The sequence below is a fragment of the Lepidochelys kempii genome, chromosome 27 (genome assembly GCF_965140285.1).
Source record: "Lepidochelys kempii isolate rLepKem1 chromosome 27, rLepKem1.hap1, whole genome shotgun sequence".
In the NCBI taxonomy this organism is placed as follows: Eukaryota; Metazoa; Chordata; order Testudines; family Cheloniidae; genus Lepidochelys; species Lepidochelys kempii.
The window spans coordinates 8,682,315-8,700,720 of record NC_136406.1 but is presented as its reverse complement, the minus strand read 5'-3'; the positions used below and the strand labels follow the sequence as shown (position 1 = coordinate 8,700,720).

The following is an 18,406-nucleotide window of genomic DNA, read 5'->3' as shown; positions in this document are numbered from 1 at the left end:
CCTTGATATCAGCAGATCTTTGATTGCGTGGGCTACTTGCATCACAGCAGCCCCAACAGTAGATTTGCCCACTCCAAATTGATTCCCGACTGACCGGTAGCTGTCTGGCGTTGCAAGCTTCCACAGGGCTATCGCCACTCGCTTCTCAACTGTGAGGGCTGCTCTCATCTTGGTATTCTTGCGCCTCAGGGCAGGGGAAAGCAAGTCACAAAGTTCCATGAAAGTGCCCTTACGCATGCGAAAGTTTCGCAGCCACTGGGAATCGTCCCAGACCTGCAACATTATGCGGTCCCACCAGTCTGTGCTTGTTTCCCGAGCCCAGAATCGGCGTTCCACAGCATGAACCTGCCCCATTAGCACCATGATGCATGCAGTGGCAGGGCCTATGCTTTCAGAGAAATCTGTGTCCATGTCCTGATCACTCACGTGATCGCGCTGACGTCGCCTCCTCGCCCGGTATCACTTTGCCAGGTTCTGGTGCTGCATATACTGCTGGATAATGCATGTGGTGTTTAATGTGCTCCTAATTGCCAAAGTGAGCTGAGCGGCCTCCATGCTTGCCTTGGTATGGCGTCCGCACAGAAAAAGGGCGCGGAACGATTGTCCGCCGTTGCTCTGATGGAGGGAAGGGCGACTGACGACGCGGCTTACAGGGTTGGCTTCAGGGAGCTAAAATCAACAAAGGGGGTGGCTTTACATCAAGGAGTATTTCAGGCAGGACTTCACAGAGGATTCCAATAAGAAATGGTGCACCTAAGTTATTGTTCTTATTGGAACAAGGAGGTTAGCCTGGCCTCTGATTGATACATGGCTAGATTTACCTCGCTGCACCTTCTCTGTGAGTGACTGCAGTGTGACCTAGAGGAATGAGCCCCTAGACGGGGGAGGAGGCAAATGTGTACAAAACAAATCTGGTCTATTTCTTGTTTTGATCCACTCCATCTATCTTTTACATCTTTGGCTGGCAGCAGATGGTGCAGAAAGACTGCATGCCATCCACATCTCATGGCTGCTCAGCAGAAGATGGTGCAGTAGGACTGCTAGCCATCCTCATCTCTTGCCTGCCCGGCAGAAGATGATGCAATAGGACTGCTAGCAATCCGTATCACCTGCCTGCTCACCATAAGACAGTTCAATAGGACTGACTGCAGGACTAAAGAGAATGACCTGGTCAAGTCACTCCAAATTTAGTCCCTGCGCCCATGTCTGCCCAGGTGCTCCCAGCCGACGTGGCCAGGAGCACCTCGGACATGACGAGGACGGCTACCAGTCGTACTGTACTGTCTGCTGCCAGAAGGCAATGGGTTGCTGCTACTGTGTAGCAATGCCGTACCGCATCTGCCAGCGCCCAGGAGACATACAGTGACGGTTACCTGAGCGGGCTCCATGCTTGCCGTGGTATGGCATCTGCACAGGTAACTCAGGAAAAAAGGCGCGAAACGATTGTCTGCCCTTGCTTTCACGGAGGGAGGGAGGGAAGGAAGGGGGACCTGACGATATGTACCCAGAACCACCCGCGACAATGTTTTAGCCCCATCAGGCATTGGGATCTCAATCCAGAATTCCAATGGCAGCGGAGACTGCGGGAACTGTGGGATAGCTATCCACAGTGCAACACTCCGGAAGTCGACTCTAGCCTCGGTACTGTGGAAGCACTCTGCCGAGTTAATGCACTTAATGCACTTAGAGAATTTTCTGTGGGGACACACACACTCGAATATATAAAACCGATTTCTAAAAAAACGACTTCTGTAAATTCGACCTTATTCCATAGTGTAGACATACCCTTTGTTCCCTTTTTTAAAGATAGGTACTATGTTTGCCCTTCTCCAGCCTTTGGGGAACTCACCCATCCTCCAGGAGTACTCAAAGATAATTGCGAATGGTTTCGAGATTGCTCCAGCTAGTTCCTTAAGTACCCTAGGATGAGTTTCATCAGGCCTTACCAACTTGAGTACGTCTAAATATTCTTTAACCTGTTCTTTTCCTGTTTTGGCTTGCATACAACCCCCTTGTTGTTAACATTAATTCTGTAAAGTATTTGGTCACCATTAACCTTTTAGCAAAGACTGAAGCAAAATAGGTCTTATGCACCTCAGCTTTTGTGTTGTCATCAATTATTAGCTCTTTTTCCATTAAGTAGAGGACCTACACTTTCCTTTGCCTTATCTTTTGCTCCTTGTGTATTTAAAGAGCCTCTTATATCCCTTGCTAGGTGTAACTCATTTTGTGCCTTAGCCTTTCTGAATTTGTTCCTACATGCATATACTATTCTTTTATACTCCTCCTTGGCAATTAGTCCATGTGCTCACTTTTTGCAGGATTCCTTTTTGATTTTTCAGGTCAAATACCTCCTGATGGAGCGATATTGGCCTCTTCCTAGTCTTTCTATCTTTCCTTCGCATCAGGATAGTTTGCTGTTGTGCCTTCAATCTTGTCTCTAAGAAACTGCCATCTTTCCTGAACTTCTTTTTCCCTTATTTTTTCTTTCCATAAGTCCTTACCCACCAGTTCATTGAGTTTATTCATGTCTGCTTGTTTGAGGTCTATTGGTCTGCTGCTTAATTCCTTCCTTTTCTTAGAATTATGAAATCTATCACTTCATGATCTTTTTCAACCAAAATTGCATTCAACCTTCAGATTCGCAACCAAATCCTTTCTGTTGGTCAGAATCAAGTTTAAAATGGCTGTCCACCTGGTTACTTCTGCTACCTTTTGAAAAAAAGAGGTTGTCACTAATACATTCAAAGAACTTAAGGGATTTTTTTTTTTGGCCATATTACTTTTCCAACAGATGGCTGGGTAGTTAAAGTTCCTCATTACTACCCCATCTTATGTTTGGATATTTCTGTTATTTGTTCTAGAAATGCCTCCTCCACCTCCTCTTCTTATTTGGTAATCTATAACAGATCCCTATCATGACATTGTCCCTGTTCCCCCTGCTCCTTTTATCTTCCCCTAAAGACTTCCAGCTAATCTGCCTCTTACTTCCCTCTGGACCTCAGAACAAGTATTTGTATTCTTGATATATAATGCATCACCGCTTCTTGTTGTCCCTGCCTGTCCTTCCTGAACAAGCTCTGCCCCTCTATACCAATACTCCAGTAATGAGATTTATCCCACCAAGTCTCTGTGATGCCAATTAAGTCATAATTTAGTTTATGTAGTATTACTTCCAGTGCCTCCTGTTCATTCCCCATACTACTTGCTTTTATCTATAAATATCTAAGATGTTGAGCAGATTCCCCCACTGTTATCCCTCTTGCTGTGCCAATGACTATTGTAATTTTCCATTCCTCCCCACCCCCAACATTTAACCCTCTGTTAAGGTCACCATTTTTAAACCTACTTATGAGCTTTTGTCAGCTGCCCCCTTTGAACTGAATTTAAAGTCCTGCTCACTACTAGAGGTCTGTTTGGGCCTAGTTTTTAAACCTGATCCAGTCCCAAACCCAACTGACCTGAGCCTGAGAAAGTGGAGTCATTTTCCATCCCATCCCATCCCCCCTCTCTCCTGAGTCAGCACCAGTGTTTCCTCCTGCCTATGGAATCAGCTTGGCTCAGCAGCAGCTACATGCCCTATTGCTAGCCACTACCCCCTGCTGTGTTATGTATGCTGCAGCCCGAGAGGCACTGTGACGTCTCAGTACATGCATTCCACAGCACACATAGTGAGGCAAACTGGCAGCAGCTGGCAAGAGCGGGTCACAAAGCCACTGCTGCACCAATCCCATGGGCAGGAGGAGGAGAGCTGACCTGATCCAAGCGTCGGTTGCTCTTCCAGCTGACCCAGACCTGACACTTGTAGTTGGATCCTATCAGGTTCAGGCCAGGTTGCAGTACGCACTATGTTGGTGAGTTGTGTGTGAATATGCTGTTCTCCTTCTTAGTCACAGGGGCCCCATAACTTCCCAGAAGTCCTCCTTCCTGGAACATCCCACAGTTGAGAAAGACAAAAGCCCACCTGTTAACATCATCTGTGGAGCCACGTGTTCATCTTGCTGTCCTTATGAGAAATGTCCCACTCGAGCAGCATATATTCTGTACTATATAGTACACATTTTAACATCTTAAATAGTTACTATATGTAATAAACAAAGAATATCTGTTCAGTAAAAAGTCAGAGAATTGACTTAACATTCAAACATATAAATATCCTAGGTATATTATCTGGTGATCTGTAGAAAAGTCATATTCCAAAGAGACTAAAAAATAAAGTATCATTAGTGCTTATCAAAGTGCTTAAAAATTTTAAGGTGATTAATCCTCACAACTCCCTATCCCTAGGAAATTGGGTAAATACACGGCAGATATGTTAATGTCCACATTTTCAGAAGTGCACTAATTTTGTATGCCTCAGTTTTGTTTTTTTTTAACTTTTTTTAAATAGTTGATGTCAATGGCAGCTACTCATGCTTAGCAACTCTGAACAACGTCTGTAGCTGAGCACTCAAAAATGGAGACATCCAAAAAAAGAAGTTATTTTTTAAAATATTGACCTAAGTGACTTGCCCAAAGTCCCAGAAGAAGTCACTCTCACAGCTACTCTCTCATTAGAATTTGGGAGGTATTAGCTTCGTCCTGTTTGTAGGCCTAGCCTCTCTCTCTCCTCTCACTGTTGGGTCAATTTAATCAAACAACTTCATTACCACCACACCTTTCATCAATACCTTTATGATAGGATATCAGAATTTTGCCCATCAGGTGCTTTGTATCACCTCTTCTTCCCATGTTATTCTTCTTAATTGTAGAACATGGTAAGAAGAGGCAGATACAACCTAGACAGCTGCAGCAGCACAGGAGCCAGCAAACAGAGTTGTAAACAGAGGGATTTGAAAGGGGAGTTTGCACTGTGGTGCTTTTTTGGGGTTTGTTTTTGCTGTGGATGGTGGTGTTTTGGTGTGGTTTGTTTCTCCCAGATTAACAGGATTTAGGTGGGAAGACTATGACAGATACAGAGGCAGCAGTGGTAGTGACCTAAGTAGTGGAAGACACAATGAAGATGATTGGATGTGGAAGCTGTGGTATGTACATGTTCCTGGAGGGGTTACCTGGAAAGAGTTTTGTCTGCATGAAATGCCATCTGATAGAGCTGATGGAAGAAAAGATCCGAGGATTGGAGATGCAGGTGGAAAGTCTGGTTGAGTTTAGAAGGGAGTTCGAGCGGATTATGGAGCAAAGACATGAGGCGGCTGAAGGGAAAAGCTCAGACTTGCAGATGGAAGCAGGACTGAAGAACTCTGAGGGGAGACTGCTGGGTGAAGAAAATGGACAGTGGAAGCATGTGACTAAGAGAACCAGGCAGAGGAAAAGATGGGCTAGGGAAGGAGAAATAGAGCTAAAGAACAGGTTTGCAGAGTTGGAAAATGAAGAAGGGGCTCAGCAGGTGGTCACTGAAGGTGGAAGGGCAAGGAAGAAGAGAAGAGCAGCTAATCATATAGGAAAAGGGGAAGAGTCAATGGAGACTACACCAAATATGAGCCCCAGGAGGATACAGCATGGGTTGAAGAGGATTACAAGGGAGAACAGGAATGGAAAGAACTTGCAGGCAGAGGGAGCAGAGGATAGACCGGAGAATTGCACTGTCACCAGGAAAAGGCAGGTCTATGTGATCAGGGACTCCTTACTGAGAAGAATGGACAGAGCTGATCCAGAGAATAGAAGGGTGTGCTGTCTACCAGGTGCTAAGATATGGGATGTGGACCTGAGGTTGAAGAGGATCCTAAAGGGAGCGGGAAAGAATCCACTGATCGTCCTTCATGTGGGAACAAATGATACCGGTAGATTCTCGCTGGAACGTATCAAGGGAGACTATGCCAGGCTGGGAAAGACTCTTAAGGAAATCGAGGCTCAGGTGATCTTCAGTGGGATTCTGCCTGTTCCTAGAGAAGGGCAACAAAGGTGTGACAAGATTATGACTACCAACAGATGGCTCAGGCAGCAGTGGCGGATTAATGATTTCGCCACCCCTAGGCCCAGAAATAATTGCCACCCCTGCCCCAGCTCGTCTCCACTCTGCCTCCTCCCTTGAGTGCACTGCCGGGTCCTGCTTCTCCCTGCTCCCTGCCAGTGCTTGTGAGCGAAACAGGTTCACGAAGGAGGGGAGAAGGGAGTGGAACGTGGTACGCTCAGGAGAGGAGGCAAGGCTGGGGCAGGGATTTGGGGAAGGGGTGGAGTTGGGCCAGGGCCGGGGGCACAAACCGGCACCGGGGGAAGCAGCCTTTGGCTGCTATTATAAATTTGCCGCCCCTGCAAATTTGCTGCCCTAGGCCTAGGCCTTGTTGGCCTAGGCATTAATACTCCACTGTCAGGCAGTGGTGCTATAAGGAGGGCTTTGGGATGTATGGCCACTGGGAGGCATTCATGGACAGAGAACAGTTCTCTCGGGATGGACTTCATCTGAGATGGGAAGGAAATAGACTTCTAGGATGCAGGCTGGCACAACTGATCAAGAGAGCTTTTGTCAAGGTTCCTTCCCCACTCTGAACTCTAGGGTACAGATGTGGGGACCTGCATGAAAGACCCCCCTAAGCTTATTCTTACCAGTTTAGGTTAAAGGCTGCCGCCACCAAAGCGCTACACAAAGAACAGGGGAAGTGCCCACTTGGAAACGTCTCCCCCCCAAAATATCTCCCAAGCACTACACCCCCCTTTCCTGGGGAAGGCTTGATAAAAATCCTCACCAATTTGCATAGGTGAACACAGACCCAAACCCTTAGATCTTAAGAACAAGGAAAAAGCAATAAGGTTCTTGAAGAATTTTAATTAAAGTAAAAGAATCACCTCTCTTAAAATCAGGATGGTAAATACCTTACAGGGTAATCAGATTCAAAACATAGAGAATCCCTCTAGGCAAAACCTTAAGTTACAAAAAGATACAAAAACAGGAATATACATTCCATCCAGCACAACTTATTTTAATCAGCCATTTAAACAAAACAGAATGTAACGCATATCTAACTAGATTGCTTACTAACTCTTTACAGGAGTTCTGACCTGCATTCCTGCTCTGGTCCTGGCAAAAACATCACACAGACAGAGAGGACCCTTTATTCCCCCCTCTCCAGCTTTGAAAGTATCTGGTCTCCTCATTCGTCATTTTGGTCAAGTGCCAGCGAGGTTATCTTAGCTTCTTAACCCTTTACAGGAAAGGGTTTTTCCTCTGGCCAGGAGGGATTTAAAGGTGTTTACCCTTCCCTTTATATTTATGACAGCTCTAAACTAGGAATTTGGGGGAGATGTCCAGGTAATCTCCACGCCAGATTTTAACATTAAGAGGGAAGAAAACAAAGTAAGAAAGGGTACAGCCGTGGGTAGGAGATTGGACATAAGGAGGACGGGCAGTGTGGATACCAGTCTAATAGGTCATACTGGCTGTAGCATGTCCAATCGGGTACAGAATGTGAGCGAGGCCAAACAGCAAAAATTAAGACGTTTGTGCACCAATGCGAGGAGCCTGGGTGACAAAATGGAGGAACTAGAGCGACTGGTGCAGGAAGTGAAACCAGCTATTCTAGGGGGAACAGAGACAGGGTGGAAGAGTCGTCACGACTGGGCTACGGGTATGGAAGGGTCTGTGCTGTTTAGGAAAGACAGAAATAAAGGTAAAAGGTGGTGGAGTAGCATTGTATATCAATGATGAGGTAGAATGTAAAGAAATAAGAAGCGATGGAATGGCTAAGACAGAGTCCGTCTGGTCAAAAATCACATTGGGGAAGAAAACTACTAGAGCCTCCCCTGGGATAGTGCTTGGGGTGGGCTATAGACCGCTGGGATCTAATTTGGATATGGATAGAGCCCTCTTTAATGTTTTTAATGAAGTAAATACTAATGGAAACTTAGATACATAGATATTAAGGTCAGAAGGGACCATTATGATCTAGTCTGACCTCCTGCACAATGCAGGCCACAGAATCTCACCCACCCACTCCTGCAATAAACCTCTCACCTATGTCTGAGCTTATTGAAGTCCTCAAATCATGGTTTAAAGACTTCAAGGTGCAGAGAATCCTCCAGCAAGTGACCCATGCCCCATGCTACAGAGGAAGGCAAATAACCTCCAGGGCCTCTTCCAATCTGCCCTGCAGGAAAATTCCTTCCCGACCCCAAATATAGCGATCAGCTGAACCCTGAGCATATGGGCAAGATTCACCAGCCAGATACCCAGGAAAGAATTCTCTGTAGTAACTCAGATCCCACCCCATCTAACATCCCATCACAGGCCATTGGGCCTATTTACCATGAATATTTAAAGATCAATTAATTGCCAAAATCATGTTATCCCATCATGCCATCTCCTCCATAAACTTATCGAGTTTAATCTTAAAGCCAGAGAATTAAAGGTTTGTCAGTTTACAGCCCAGGGAGGAGATGACACTGAGTGGCCTGAAGGTGTCTACTATGAAGGGAAAAGTGCTGGTGGCATGGAAGAGGTGAACCTCTCCATGACCCTTGGGCATATGCAGCGACAGCAGATCCAGGAGCTGTGCACTACCTACACGCTGACATTCGCAGCCACCCCAGGACTGACTGAACGGGCATACCACTCCATTGACACAGGTAATGCTCACCCAATTAGAGCCCAACCTTACCGGGTGTCTCCTCAAGCTAAAACTGCTACAGAACGGGAGATCCAGGATATGTTACAAATGGGTGTAATCCGCCCCTCCCACAGTGCATGGATAGATTCTAGTTCCCAAACTAGATGGGGAGATACGTGTTTGCGTGGACTACCGTAAACTAAATGCTGTAACTCACCCAGACAACTATCCAATGCCACGCACAGATGAACTATTAGAGAAACTGGGACGGGCCCAGTTCATCTCTACCTTGGACTCAACCAAGGGGAACTGGCAGATGAATCCGCTAGATGAATCCGCTAAGGAAAGATCAGCCTTCATCACACAGGTCGGGCTGTGTGAATTTAATGTGCTCCCTTTCAGGCTGCGGAATGCACCCGCCACCTTCCAAAATATGCAAAAACTTGCATATTCTCCCAATCCCACTGGGAGACCATCTACAGTCGCCTACCTTGAAGATGTGGCCATATTTTCGGATTGCTGGGCAGAACATCTGGAACATCTACAAAAGTCCTTGAGCGCATAAGGGAGGCAGGACTAACTGTTAAGGCTAAGAAGTGTCAAATAGGCCTAAACAGAGTGACTTACCTTGGACACCAGGTGGGTCAAGGAACGATCAACCCCCTACAGGCCAAAGTGGATGCTATCCAAAAATGGCCTGTCCCAAAGTCAAAGAAACAGGTCCAATCCTTCTTAGGCTTGGCCGGATATTACAGGCGATTTGTACCGCAATACAGCCAAATCGCTGCCCCACTGACAGACCTAACCAAAAAGAAACAGCCAAATGCAGTTCAGTGGACCAAAGAGCGTCAGAAGGCATTTAACCAGCTTAAAGCAACACTCATGTCTGACCCTGTGCTAAGGGCTCCAGACTTTGACAAACCATTCCTAGTAGCCACAGATGCATCCGAGCGTGGTGTGGGAGCAGAGTTTCATCCTGTTGTGTCTCTCAGCAAGAAGCTGTCTGAGAGGGAAAGCCACTGGTCAGTCAGTGAAAAGCAATGTTACGCCATTGTCTACGCTCTGGAAAAGCTACGCCCATACGTTTGGGGACGGCGTTTCCACCTGGAAATCGACCATGCGCGCTACAGTGGCTTCATACCGCCAAGGGAAATGACGAAAAACTTATTTGGTGGAGTTTAGCTCTCCAAGATTTTGATTTCAACATACAACACATTTCAGGAGGTTCTAACAAAGTGGCTGATGCACTCTCCCATGAAAGTTTCCCAAATCAACAGGTCCAAATCGTCCTTAAGATGTGGGAAATATTGTTAGTCTTTATACAGTTAGTAGTATATTTAGAGATGCATGTGTCTTGACTGGTTTCAGAGTAACAGCCGTGTTAGTCTGTATTCGCAAAAAGAAAAGGAGTACTTGTGGCACCTTAGAGACTAACCAATTTATTTGAGCATGAGCTTTCGTGAGCTACAGCTCACTTCATCGGATGCATGCCGTGGAAACTGCAGCAGACTTTATTTATACACAGAGAATATGAAAAAATACCTCCTCCCACCCCACTGTTCTGCTGGTAATAGCTTATCTAAAGTGATCAGGGCCTAATAACATCAGCCACACTATCAGAGGCTCGTATACCTGCACATCCACCAATGTGATATATGCCATCATGTGCCAGCAATGCCCCTCTGCCATGTACATTGGTCAAACTGGACAGTCTCTACGGAAAAGAATAAATGGACACAAATCAGATGTCAAGAATTATAACATTCATAAACCAGTCGGAGAACACTTCAATCTCTCTGGTCACGCAATCACAGACATGAAGGTCGCTATCTTAAAACAAAAAAACTTCAAATCCAGACTCCAGCGAGAAACTGCTGAATTGGAATTCATTTGCAAATTGGATACTATTAATTTAGGCTTAAATAGAGACTGGGAGTGGCTAAGTCATTATGCAAGGTAGCCTATTTCCCCTTGTTTTTTCCTAACCCCCCCATGTTCTGGTTTAATTTGGATTTAAACTTGGAGAGTGGTCAGTTTGGATGAGCTATTACCAGCAGGAGAGTGAGTTTGTGTGTGTATGGGGGTGGGGGGGATGTGAGAAAACCTGGATTTGTGCTGGAAATGGCCCACCTTAATTATGCACATTGTAGGGAGAATGGTCACTTTGGATGAGCTATTACCAGCAGGATAGTGAGTTTGTGTGTGTGGTTTTTGGAAGGGGGGTGAGGGAACCTGGATTTGTGCAGGAAATGGCCCAACTTTATTATCATGCACATTATGTAAAGAGTTGTCACTTTGGATGGGCTATCACCAGCAGGAGAGTGAATTTGTGTGAGGGGGTGGAGGGTGAGAAAACCTGGATTTGTGCTGGAAATGGCCCACCTGATGATCACTTTAGATAAGCTATTACCAGCAGGACAGTGGGGTGGGAGGAGGTATTTTTTCATATTCTCTGTGTATAAATAAAGTCTGCTGCAGTTTCCACGGCATGCATCCGATGAAGTGAGCTGTAGCTCACGAAAGCTCATGCTCAAATAAATTGGTTAGTCTCTAAGGTGCCACAAGTACTCCTTTTCTTTATGTGTCTTAACTGTTTTCTCCTAGAGCTCCAGGAAGAAATCACAGCCAGTGTTTCACCCTATCTGTGATTTGGGGGGCATGTCATAAATATAAAGGAAAGGTTAACCACCTTTCTGTATACAGTACTATAAAATCCCTCCTCACCAGAGGCAACATCCTGTTACCTGTAAAGGGTTAAGAAGCTCAGTTAACCTGGCTGGCACCTGACCCAAAGGACCAATAAGGGAACAAGATACTTTCAAATCTTGGCAGGGGGAGAAAGGCTTTTGTTTGTGCTGTTTGTTTACCTTTTGTACTCTCTTGGGACTGAGAGAGGCCAGACAGAAATCCATCTTCTCCAACCCATCCTAATCCAAGTCTCCAATTTTGCAACCGTATAGGTAAGCCAGGCAAAGTAGATTAGTTTATATGAATTTTCCCTGTGTTAAGAGGGAGGTTTATTCCCATTTTCTGTATCGTTAAGGTTTTGCCCAGAGGGGGATCCTCTGTGTTTTGAATGTGAATACTCTATATTTTCCACCCTGATTTTACAGAGGTGATTCTTTTACCTTTTCTTTAAGAACCTGATTGCTTTTTCATTGTTCTTAAGATCCAAGGGTTTGGGTCTGTGTTCACCTGTACAGATTGGTGAGGATTATTATTATCAAGACTTCCCCAGGAACGGAGGTATAGGGCTTGCGGGGATATTTTGGGGAAAAGACGTCTCCAAGTGATCTCTTTCCCTGTTCTTTGTTTAAAACACTTGGTGGTGGCAGCATACTGTTCAAGGCCAAGGCAAAGTTTGTACCTTGGGGAAGTTTTTAACCTAAACTTGTTAGAATAAGCTTTGGGGGTTTTTCATGTGGGTCCCCACATCTGTACCCTGGAGTTCAGAGTGGGGAAGGAACCCTGACACGGATTAATAAAAATAATTTTAGTTATAAGTTGGGGATGCATCAATTAGAAGTAACAGAGGAGGAGAAGGACCTTGGAGTATTGATTGACCACAGGATGACTATGAGCTGCCAATATGATATAGCTGTGAAAAAAGCTAATGCGATCTTGGGATGCATCAGGCGAGGTATTTCCAGTAGAGATAAGGAGGTGTTAGTACCATTATACAAGGCACTGGTGAGACCTCACCTGGAATACTGTGTTCTGGTCTCCCATGTTTAAGAAGGATGAATTCAAACTGGAACAGGTACAGAGAAGGGCTAATAGGATGATCCGAGGAATGGAAATGCTGTCTTATGAAAGGAGACTCAAGGAGCTTGACTTGTTTAGCCTAACCAAAAGAAGGCTATGGGGATAGAGGACTGCTCTCTATAAATATATCAGAGGGATAAATACCAGAGAGGGAGAGGAATTATTTAAGCTCAGTACCAATGTGGACACAAGAACAAATGGATATAAACTGGCCATCGGGAAGTTTAGACTTGAAATTAGATGAAGGTTTCTAACCATCAGAGGAGTAAAAAGAAAAGGAGTACTTGTGGCACCTTAGAGACTAACCAATTTATTAGAGCATAAGCTTTCGTGAGCTACAGCTCACTTCCTCAGGTGCATATCGTGGAAACTGCAGCAGGCTTTATATATACACAGAGAATATGAAACAATACCTACTCCCACCCCACTGTCCTGCTGGTAATAGCTTATCTAAAGTGATCATCAGGTGGGCCATTTCCAGCACAAATCCAGGTTTTCTCACCCTCCACCCCCCCCACACAAATTCACTCTCCTGCTGGATTTGTGCAGGAAATAGCCCAACTTGATTGTCATGCACATTGTGTAAAGAGTTGTCACTTTGGATGGGCTATCACCAGCAGGAGAGTGAATTTGTGTGGGGGGGTGGAGGGTGAGAAAACCTGGATTTGTGCTGGAAATGGCCCACCTGATGATCACTTTAGATAAGCTATTACCCGCAGGACAGTGGGGTGGGAGTAGGTATTGTTTCATATTCTCTGTGTATATATAAAGCCTGCTGCAGTTTCCACGATATGCATCTGAGGAAGTGAGCTGTAGCTCACGAAAGCTTATGCTCTAATAAATTGGTTAGTCTCTAAGGTGCCACAAGTACTCCTTTTCTTTTTGCGAATACAGACTAACACGGCTGTTACTCTGAAACCTGTCATCAGAGGAGTGAAATTCTGGAATAGCCTTCCAAGGGAAGCAGTGGGGGCAAAAGACCTATCTGGCTTCAAGATTAAACTTGATAAGTTTATGGAGGAGATGGTATAATGTGATTTTGATCTTTAACTATTCATGGTAAATAGGCCCAATTGCCTGTGATGGGATGTTAGATGGGGTGGGATCTGAGTTACTACAGAGAATTCTTTCCTGGGTATCTGGCTGGTGAATCTTGCCCACATGCTCAGGGTTCAGCTGATCACCATATTAGGGGTCGGGAAGGAATTTTCCTGCAGGGCAGATTGGAAGATGCCCTGGGGGTTTTTCGCCTTCCTCTGCAGTATGGGGCATGGATCACTTACTAGAGGATTCTCTGCACCTTGAAGTCTTTAAACCATGATTTGAGGACTTCAGTAAGCTCAGACATAGGTGAGAGGTTTATTGCCGGAGTGGTTGGGTGAGATTCTGTGGCCTGCATTGTGCAGTAGGTCAGACTAGATGATCATAATGGTCCCTTCTGACCTTAAGATCTATGAATCTGGTGATCTGTGAAAAGTCTGAGGTGAACATAATCTGTTTTCCCTCCTCTAAAAGCAATTGGTCTCCCTGAGTCCATACTGTGTGCTGTGATAAAAGAAATAAAAAGCATATGGTCATAGATAAAAACCACAGATGCCTTGGATGCATCTGTGTTCTCCTGTTGAAGGCAGTGGGAATTGTAGGAGCACTTCTCAGGAAGAAGTTGCTTGTAATTTAGAGAGAGGAAGCAGTGATAAGCGTATGCACTTTTATTAGACAGTGCCCTTAATAGCGGTTCTTTGCTCATTCCCTAACACACTCATGTAATGTGAGAAGATGTTAGAATACACACAGGAACTAGTTCCATTTTCTTACTCACTTTTTATTCATACTTGGAAAGTTTTGACAAAGGATGCCTTCCCCCTATGACTGATGTCTGCCCTCTTCTAGAGAAACTAAATTGGCTCTTTTGGATACTGCAATGGAGGACAGGCTATATCAGACATCTTTTTCAGGTCTTGGTCCTTGATTCTCATTCATGCTAGATTAATGGTGACTAAAAGTAAGTGATTGCTGTTCAGTGGTCTTTGTGAAATCAGCATGTCTCAGTCCTGTTTCTAGACATCCATGTTAGAAACAATTGCTATGACCACAACTGGCATTTTATGTTGCACTTAGCAACCAAGAATTAGATGGGTCTTGGAGAATGAACTATTCTTAACTCCCTACAGGTGGGTGATCCTCTAGGATACAGTCACTAATGAGCACAGAGGATTTCAGGGATGTCATTCTGACCCCTTTTACCCACAGTACAAATCACGTGGGAAGGAGTATTATTTGGTGGTTAGAATGGGTGACAGAGAATCTGTTTGCATATCTACTGCTGATAAGCTGTATGACTTTCGGCATGTCATTTCATCTCTGTATCACTTTTTCCATTTGTAAAACATGGATAATACCTACTCAGTTTGTGAAGAGCTTTGAAAGCCTGAGACAGAGGTGCTATGATGCTATTTGCAAATAATAAGTATTACTACAAATTTTGAACAGAAAAAAAAAAATCTAAAAACATTGTGATAATTTCTGTTGATCACAAAAGGGCAGTTCCTTCTGGAACTACACATTGAATGCAAGTAGTAGGTGGGATAATATTTGTGCTCGGAAGGAGACGTGTTAATTGAACCTCTGGAAGTGCTAGTTCACCATTTAGCATGATTTATGAATTTCCTTTATGTGGTCTTACAGGCATCCAGATAGCAAAGTAATATTGACTTCTTGTCTGAACCCTAGAAGAGTTTATGAATAAAGTCTACTAATTGTGTTAAAGTGCACTAGAACTGCAGTTACCTATAACTGAATATGTCATAACATCAATACCAGAACAGCAGTAGTAAGAAATCGCCATTTAGAGCATGTGTTAGGCACTAGAAACAAAAAGGATCAAATGCTGAAAGTTGATTTTGTTTTCACTGCAGATCTTGGAGTGACAAATGAAACTACGCTCACGAACAAGAAGAGATCTCAAGAGAGAAGGAATTTAATCCATTCCTCTAAGCTAAATCTTGATCGTAAAGATCTAGCCAAAGATAGCAAAACAGGAAGTATTCTTCCACAGGCTCAGCAGTCTCCAACTCTATCATGTGCATCTATCTTACAGGGAGCTCATGGTTCCTTTGTCTCAAATGAGTCACATGGTCCATCTCTTATACCCACTAAAATGGCCCCTTTGAGGTTTAGAGATGAAAACTTTTATTCTATGCGTTGCTTAAACATGGAAGATTCCTATGAAGAAAATGATACTAAAGAGGATATATTAGAGAAAGAATTCCTTTCTTTCAATCTAAATCACTCTCCTACTCCTCTAGGACAAATTAGCAAATTTAGTGGAACATCCTTGGCACAAGATGAACAATGTAACTCTGAAGAAGCTGGATACGATAGAAGCATTTCATCGAGAAGAGTTGAATCTTCTCATGGACCATTAAGACAACACAATGTAATGGACACAGCTGTTGAACAGTCTTCATTAAGGCGAAGAAACTCTAGTGACTATGGAAAGTCTTACACTCCAGATGGGAATTCTTCTGAAGGTGCTGATTGCAATAAAAATGAAAATGAAACTCCATTATTTAGCTCAAGAAGCTCACGAGCTGAAAGCAGACCAGGCAGCGCTCCTATTGCTGAGACTCTTAATAACATTAGCTCTATAGATAGGCCTAGTGTCAATATTTATAACAGAGAATTGCAAGCCTGTGAAAGCAATCAGAGGCATTATACTGATCTCCTTACTTCTGCAAGGTCAACAGTTCATAGACGATTATTGTATTCTGCATATAATGCTCCAAGATCATTAATACAATCTGCACCTAGAGCTGAAGTCTCAACAGATTTGAGCTTGACACCTGTATCATCTCAAGTATTGGATTTGGATGGAAGTTCAAGGTTTAATGTTCGTAGACCCTTGTCTCCTATAAGAAGTAGAGATTCTTTTTCTGCTGCAGAAAGTTATGAATCTTCATCCCCTATAGTCAGTACACCTGAAGATAATAGCCTACTGGATGATAGTATAGATAATGGTTTAAAGAGTGCATCTCCAAATGCTGCCTTACATGATGAAGAGAACTTATTAAATTCACATAGTTCTTTTTTATCTATAGATTCTTCCAACCCATCTTTGTTTCAAACAGATTTCACAGCCCACCTTCACATGGCTGGCACATTACATGATCAATTACCACTTGCTTTGCTGGCAGTGTCTGATTTACAAAATCAAAGTAGTGCTATGAGCAGCATGACAGCATGTGATACCACAAGTGCAAAGGAAACAAACAAACATGCAGACCCAGAGAAGCTTAAGAAACTGCAGGAGAGGTGAGAAATACATATTGTTACCCTTTTGACATGAGCAATTAGCCAAAGTTTGAGGCCCTGCGGGTTGTTTCCATTGGGAGGAGAAGTTGATGATGGAGGCAGGTACCTTTGAAGCAATCCTTTTTATTTCCAAAGAACATCTAAGTCCTGTTTCCCTGAACACAGAAGGAAAAACAAACAACTGGCGATATTTTCTTTGCTCATAGCTCTAAGCCCATTCAGCCTAAAAGCTCTTTCAATAGGTTTTTCTCACGGCCATACTCTGTGCTTGTTCAGGCAACACCTGGCTTTCTTCCTCTTCCCTGGAGTTTCTCCTGCCTCTCTCTCTCTCTCTCTCATACATACACACTACTCTACTAAAACAGTCCCTGGGAAGCCCCCCTCCACCCAGTTAGTTCAAATTCCCAAGCAACCTCACATGTGCATGTGCATGTGTTTTGGGCAGTGACATGCACTTCTGTTTGGGGTTGAGACTTGTTGTTTCATAAAAGGATCTGACTATTTCTTACAGCAATCTTAAATGAAGGATGGCAGTTGCATACCCCAATTTTAATGAGGCTTAGCTTAACTCGTAACAGTGTAATTCTACAGGTCACACATCCATGATTTCACATTAACACGCAGTTCTATAGTTAAATGGAGAGCTCCGTGGAATTCAATATTATATTTGTATTTGTTTATATTAAGGTTGCCCAGTGTTTGGCCTTTTGGATCCCCTTTGGTAACAAATGGCTGGATTTTATAATCTTTCAAAATTTCCATATCGTTAAAACTCATTGCCAGCTACCTTTGTGTGCACAGGTGAAGAATTAGGTCGTAACCCCTTCCCACCCCCCACATATTGCCCATTATAGTTACAATTTTCCCTTACTCAAATGCTTGCCAGTTTTCATAACTTACAGTGACACTGAAGCTGCTTTTAGTTTTAGTAGGGCGCGTGTGCGCATGCACACATATGCGCCACTAGTAAAAATGGCCGTACTTATTGTTTCCAATGGAACACAGGCTGTTGAAGAGAACTGCCATTTCACTACTACAAAATAGATTGTATCCTGATGCTTCTCCCACTGACACACGACACTTACCTTGTGTCAACCTGGAATATTTGCTAATGTTGCTGAGGTTGTAATTAAGGTTTGTGTAATACTGTGGAGGAGATGAATGTGTTCTTTGCTGTATGTTTCTTTATCAGTTGAAGGCAGAAGTAAATTCCTTTGGATGATCTGGAGTCTGTCACTGTCAGTGGAAGTGTGCTGTGTGGGCATTAGGATACAGTTAAGAGGTGGCTAAGATTATTATTTTCTTGCTTTTTAGGGTATCATAGCCATCCTTAATCTCTTTTAGACCAAGTTTTTGGTTATGGAAGGAATATAGATAAAAAGAAGCCATCCATACAGATGCTAAGGAAGTTAAGAGGATTGTCTGTTCTAAAAACTTGTTAGCTGACCCAGTTTCTCCACTTTCTTCCCTAAAACTAATTTCCTTGGCTGAAAAGACTTTCTGATATAGGCATATTGGTCAACTCTGGGTTTCCTGCTGCTGACTGTAATCAGCAAGCTGCTCTTTTTCTCAAGCAGTCATTTCAACAATTAAGAACAAAGATGTTTTCATGAAAATGTGCCTCTCCATCCCATCTTTCTACTCCCCCAGAACATAAACCAACTGGCCACATATTCAGTTTTTGCACTTAACAGAAGTGACATAGCTCTGAGTCATACAGTAGTACCAGAATGTAAACTGGACACGTAGAAGAACAAAGATGCTTTATTTCAAAAGGTGTTAACCCTTAG

General features: G+C 43.8%; 1 protein-coding gene and 1 long non-coding RNA gene across 6 annotated transcripts in view; one reads left to right on the top strand and one right to left on the bottom strand.

Annotated features, from left to right (window-relative positions):
• Positions 1–18,406, bottom strand: part of LOC140903955 (uncharacterized) — a 72,150-nt gene that overhangs the window by 13,705 nt on the left and 40,039 nt on the right. The gene's annotated exons all lie outside the window — the stretch shown is intronic.
• Positions 1–18,406, top strand: part of MARCHF10 (membrane associated ring-CH-type finger 10) — a 98,741-nt gene that overhangs the window by 51,514 nt on the left and 28,821 nt on the right. For all 5 annotated transcript variants that reach the window (XR_013635082.1, XR_013635081.1, XR_013635083.1 and 2 more), the window contains one exon: positions 15,221–16,616. Coding sequence is in view for 2 of the 5 variants with exons in the window: in XM_078850712.1 (XP_078706838.1) it covers positions 15,221–16,616 (1,396 nt within the window). In the remaining 3 variants the exon portion in view is untranslated. The remainder of the gene's footprint in view (positions 1–15,220; positions 16,617–18,406) is intronic.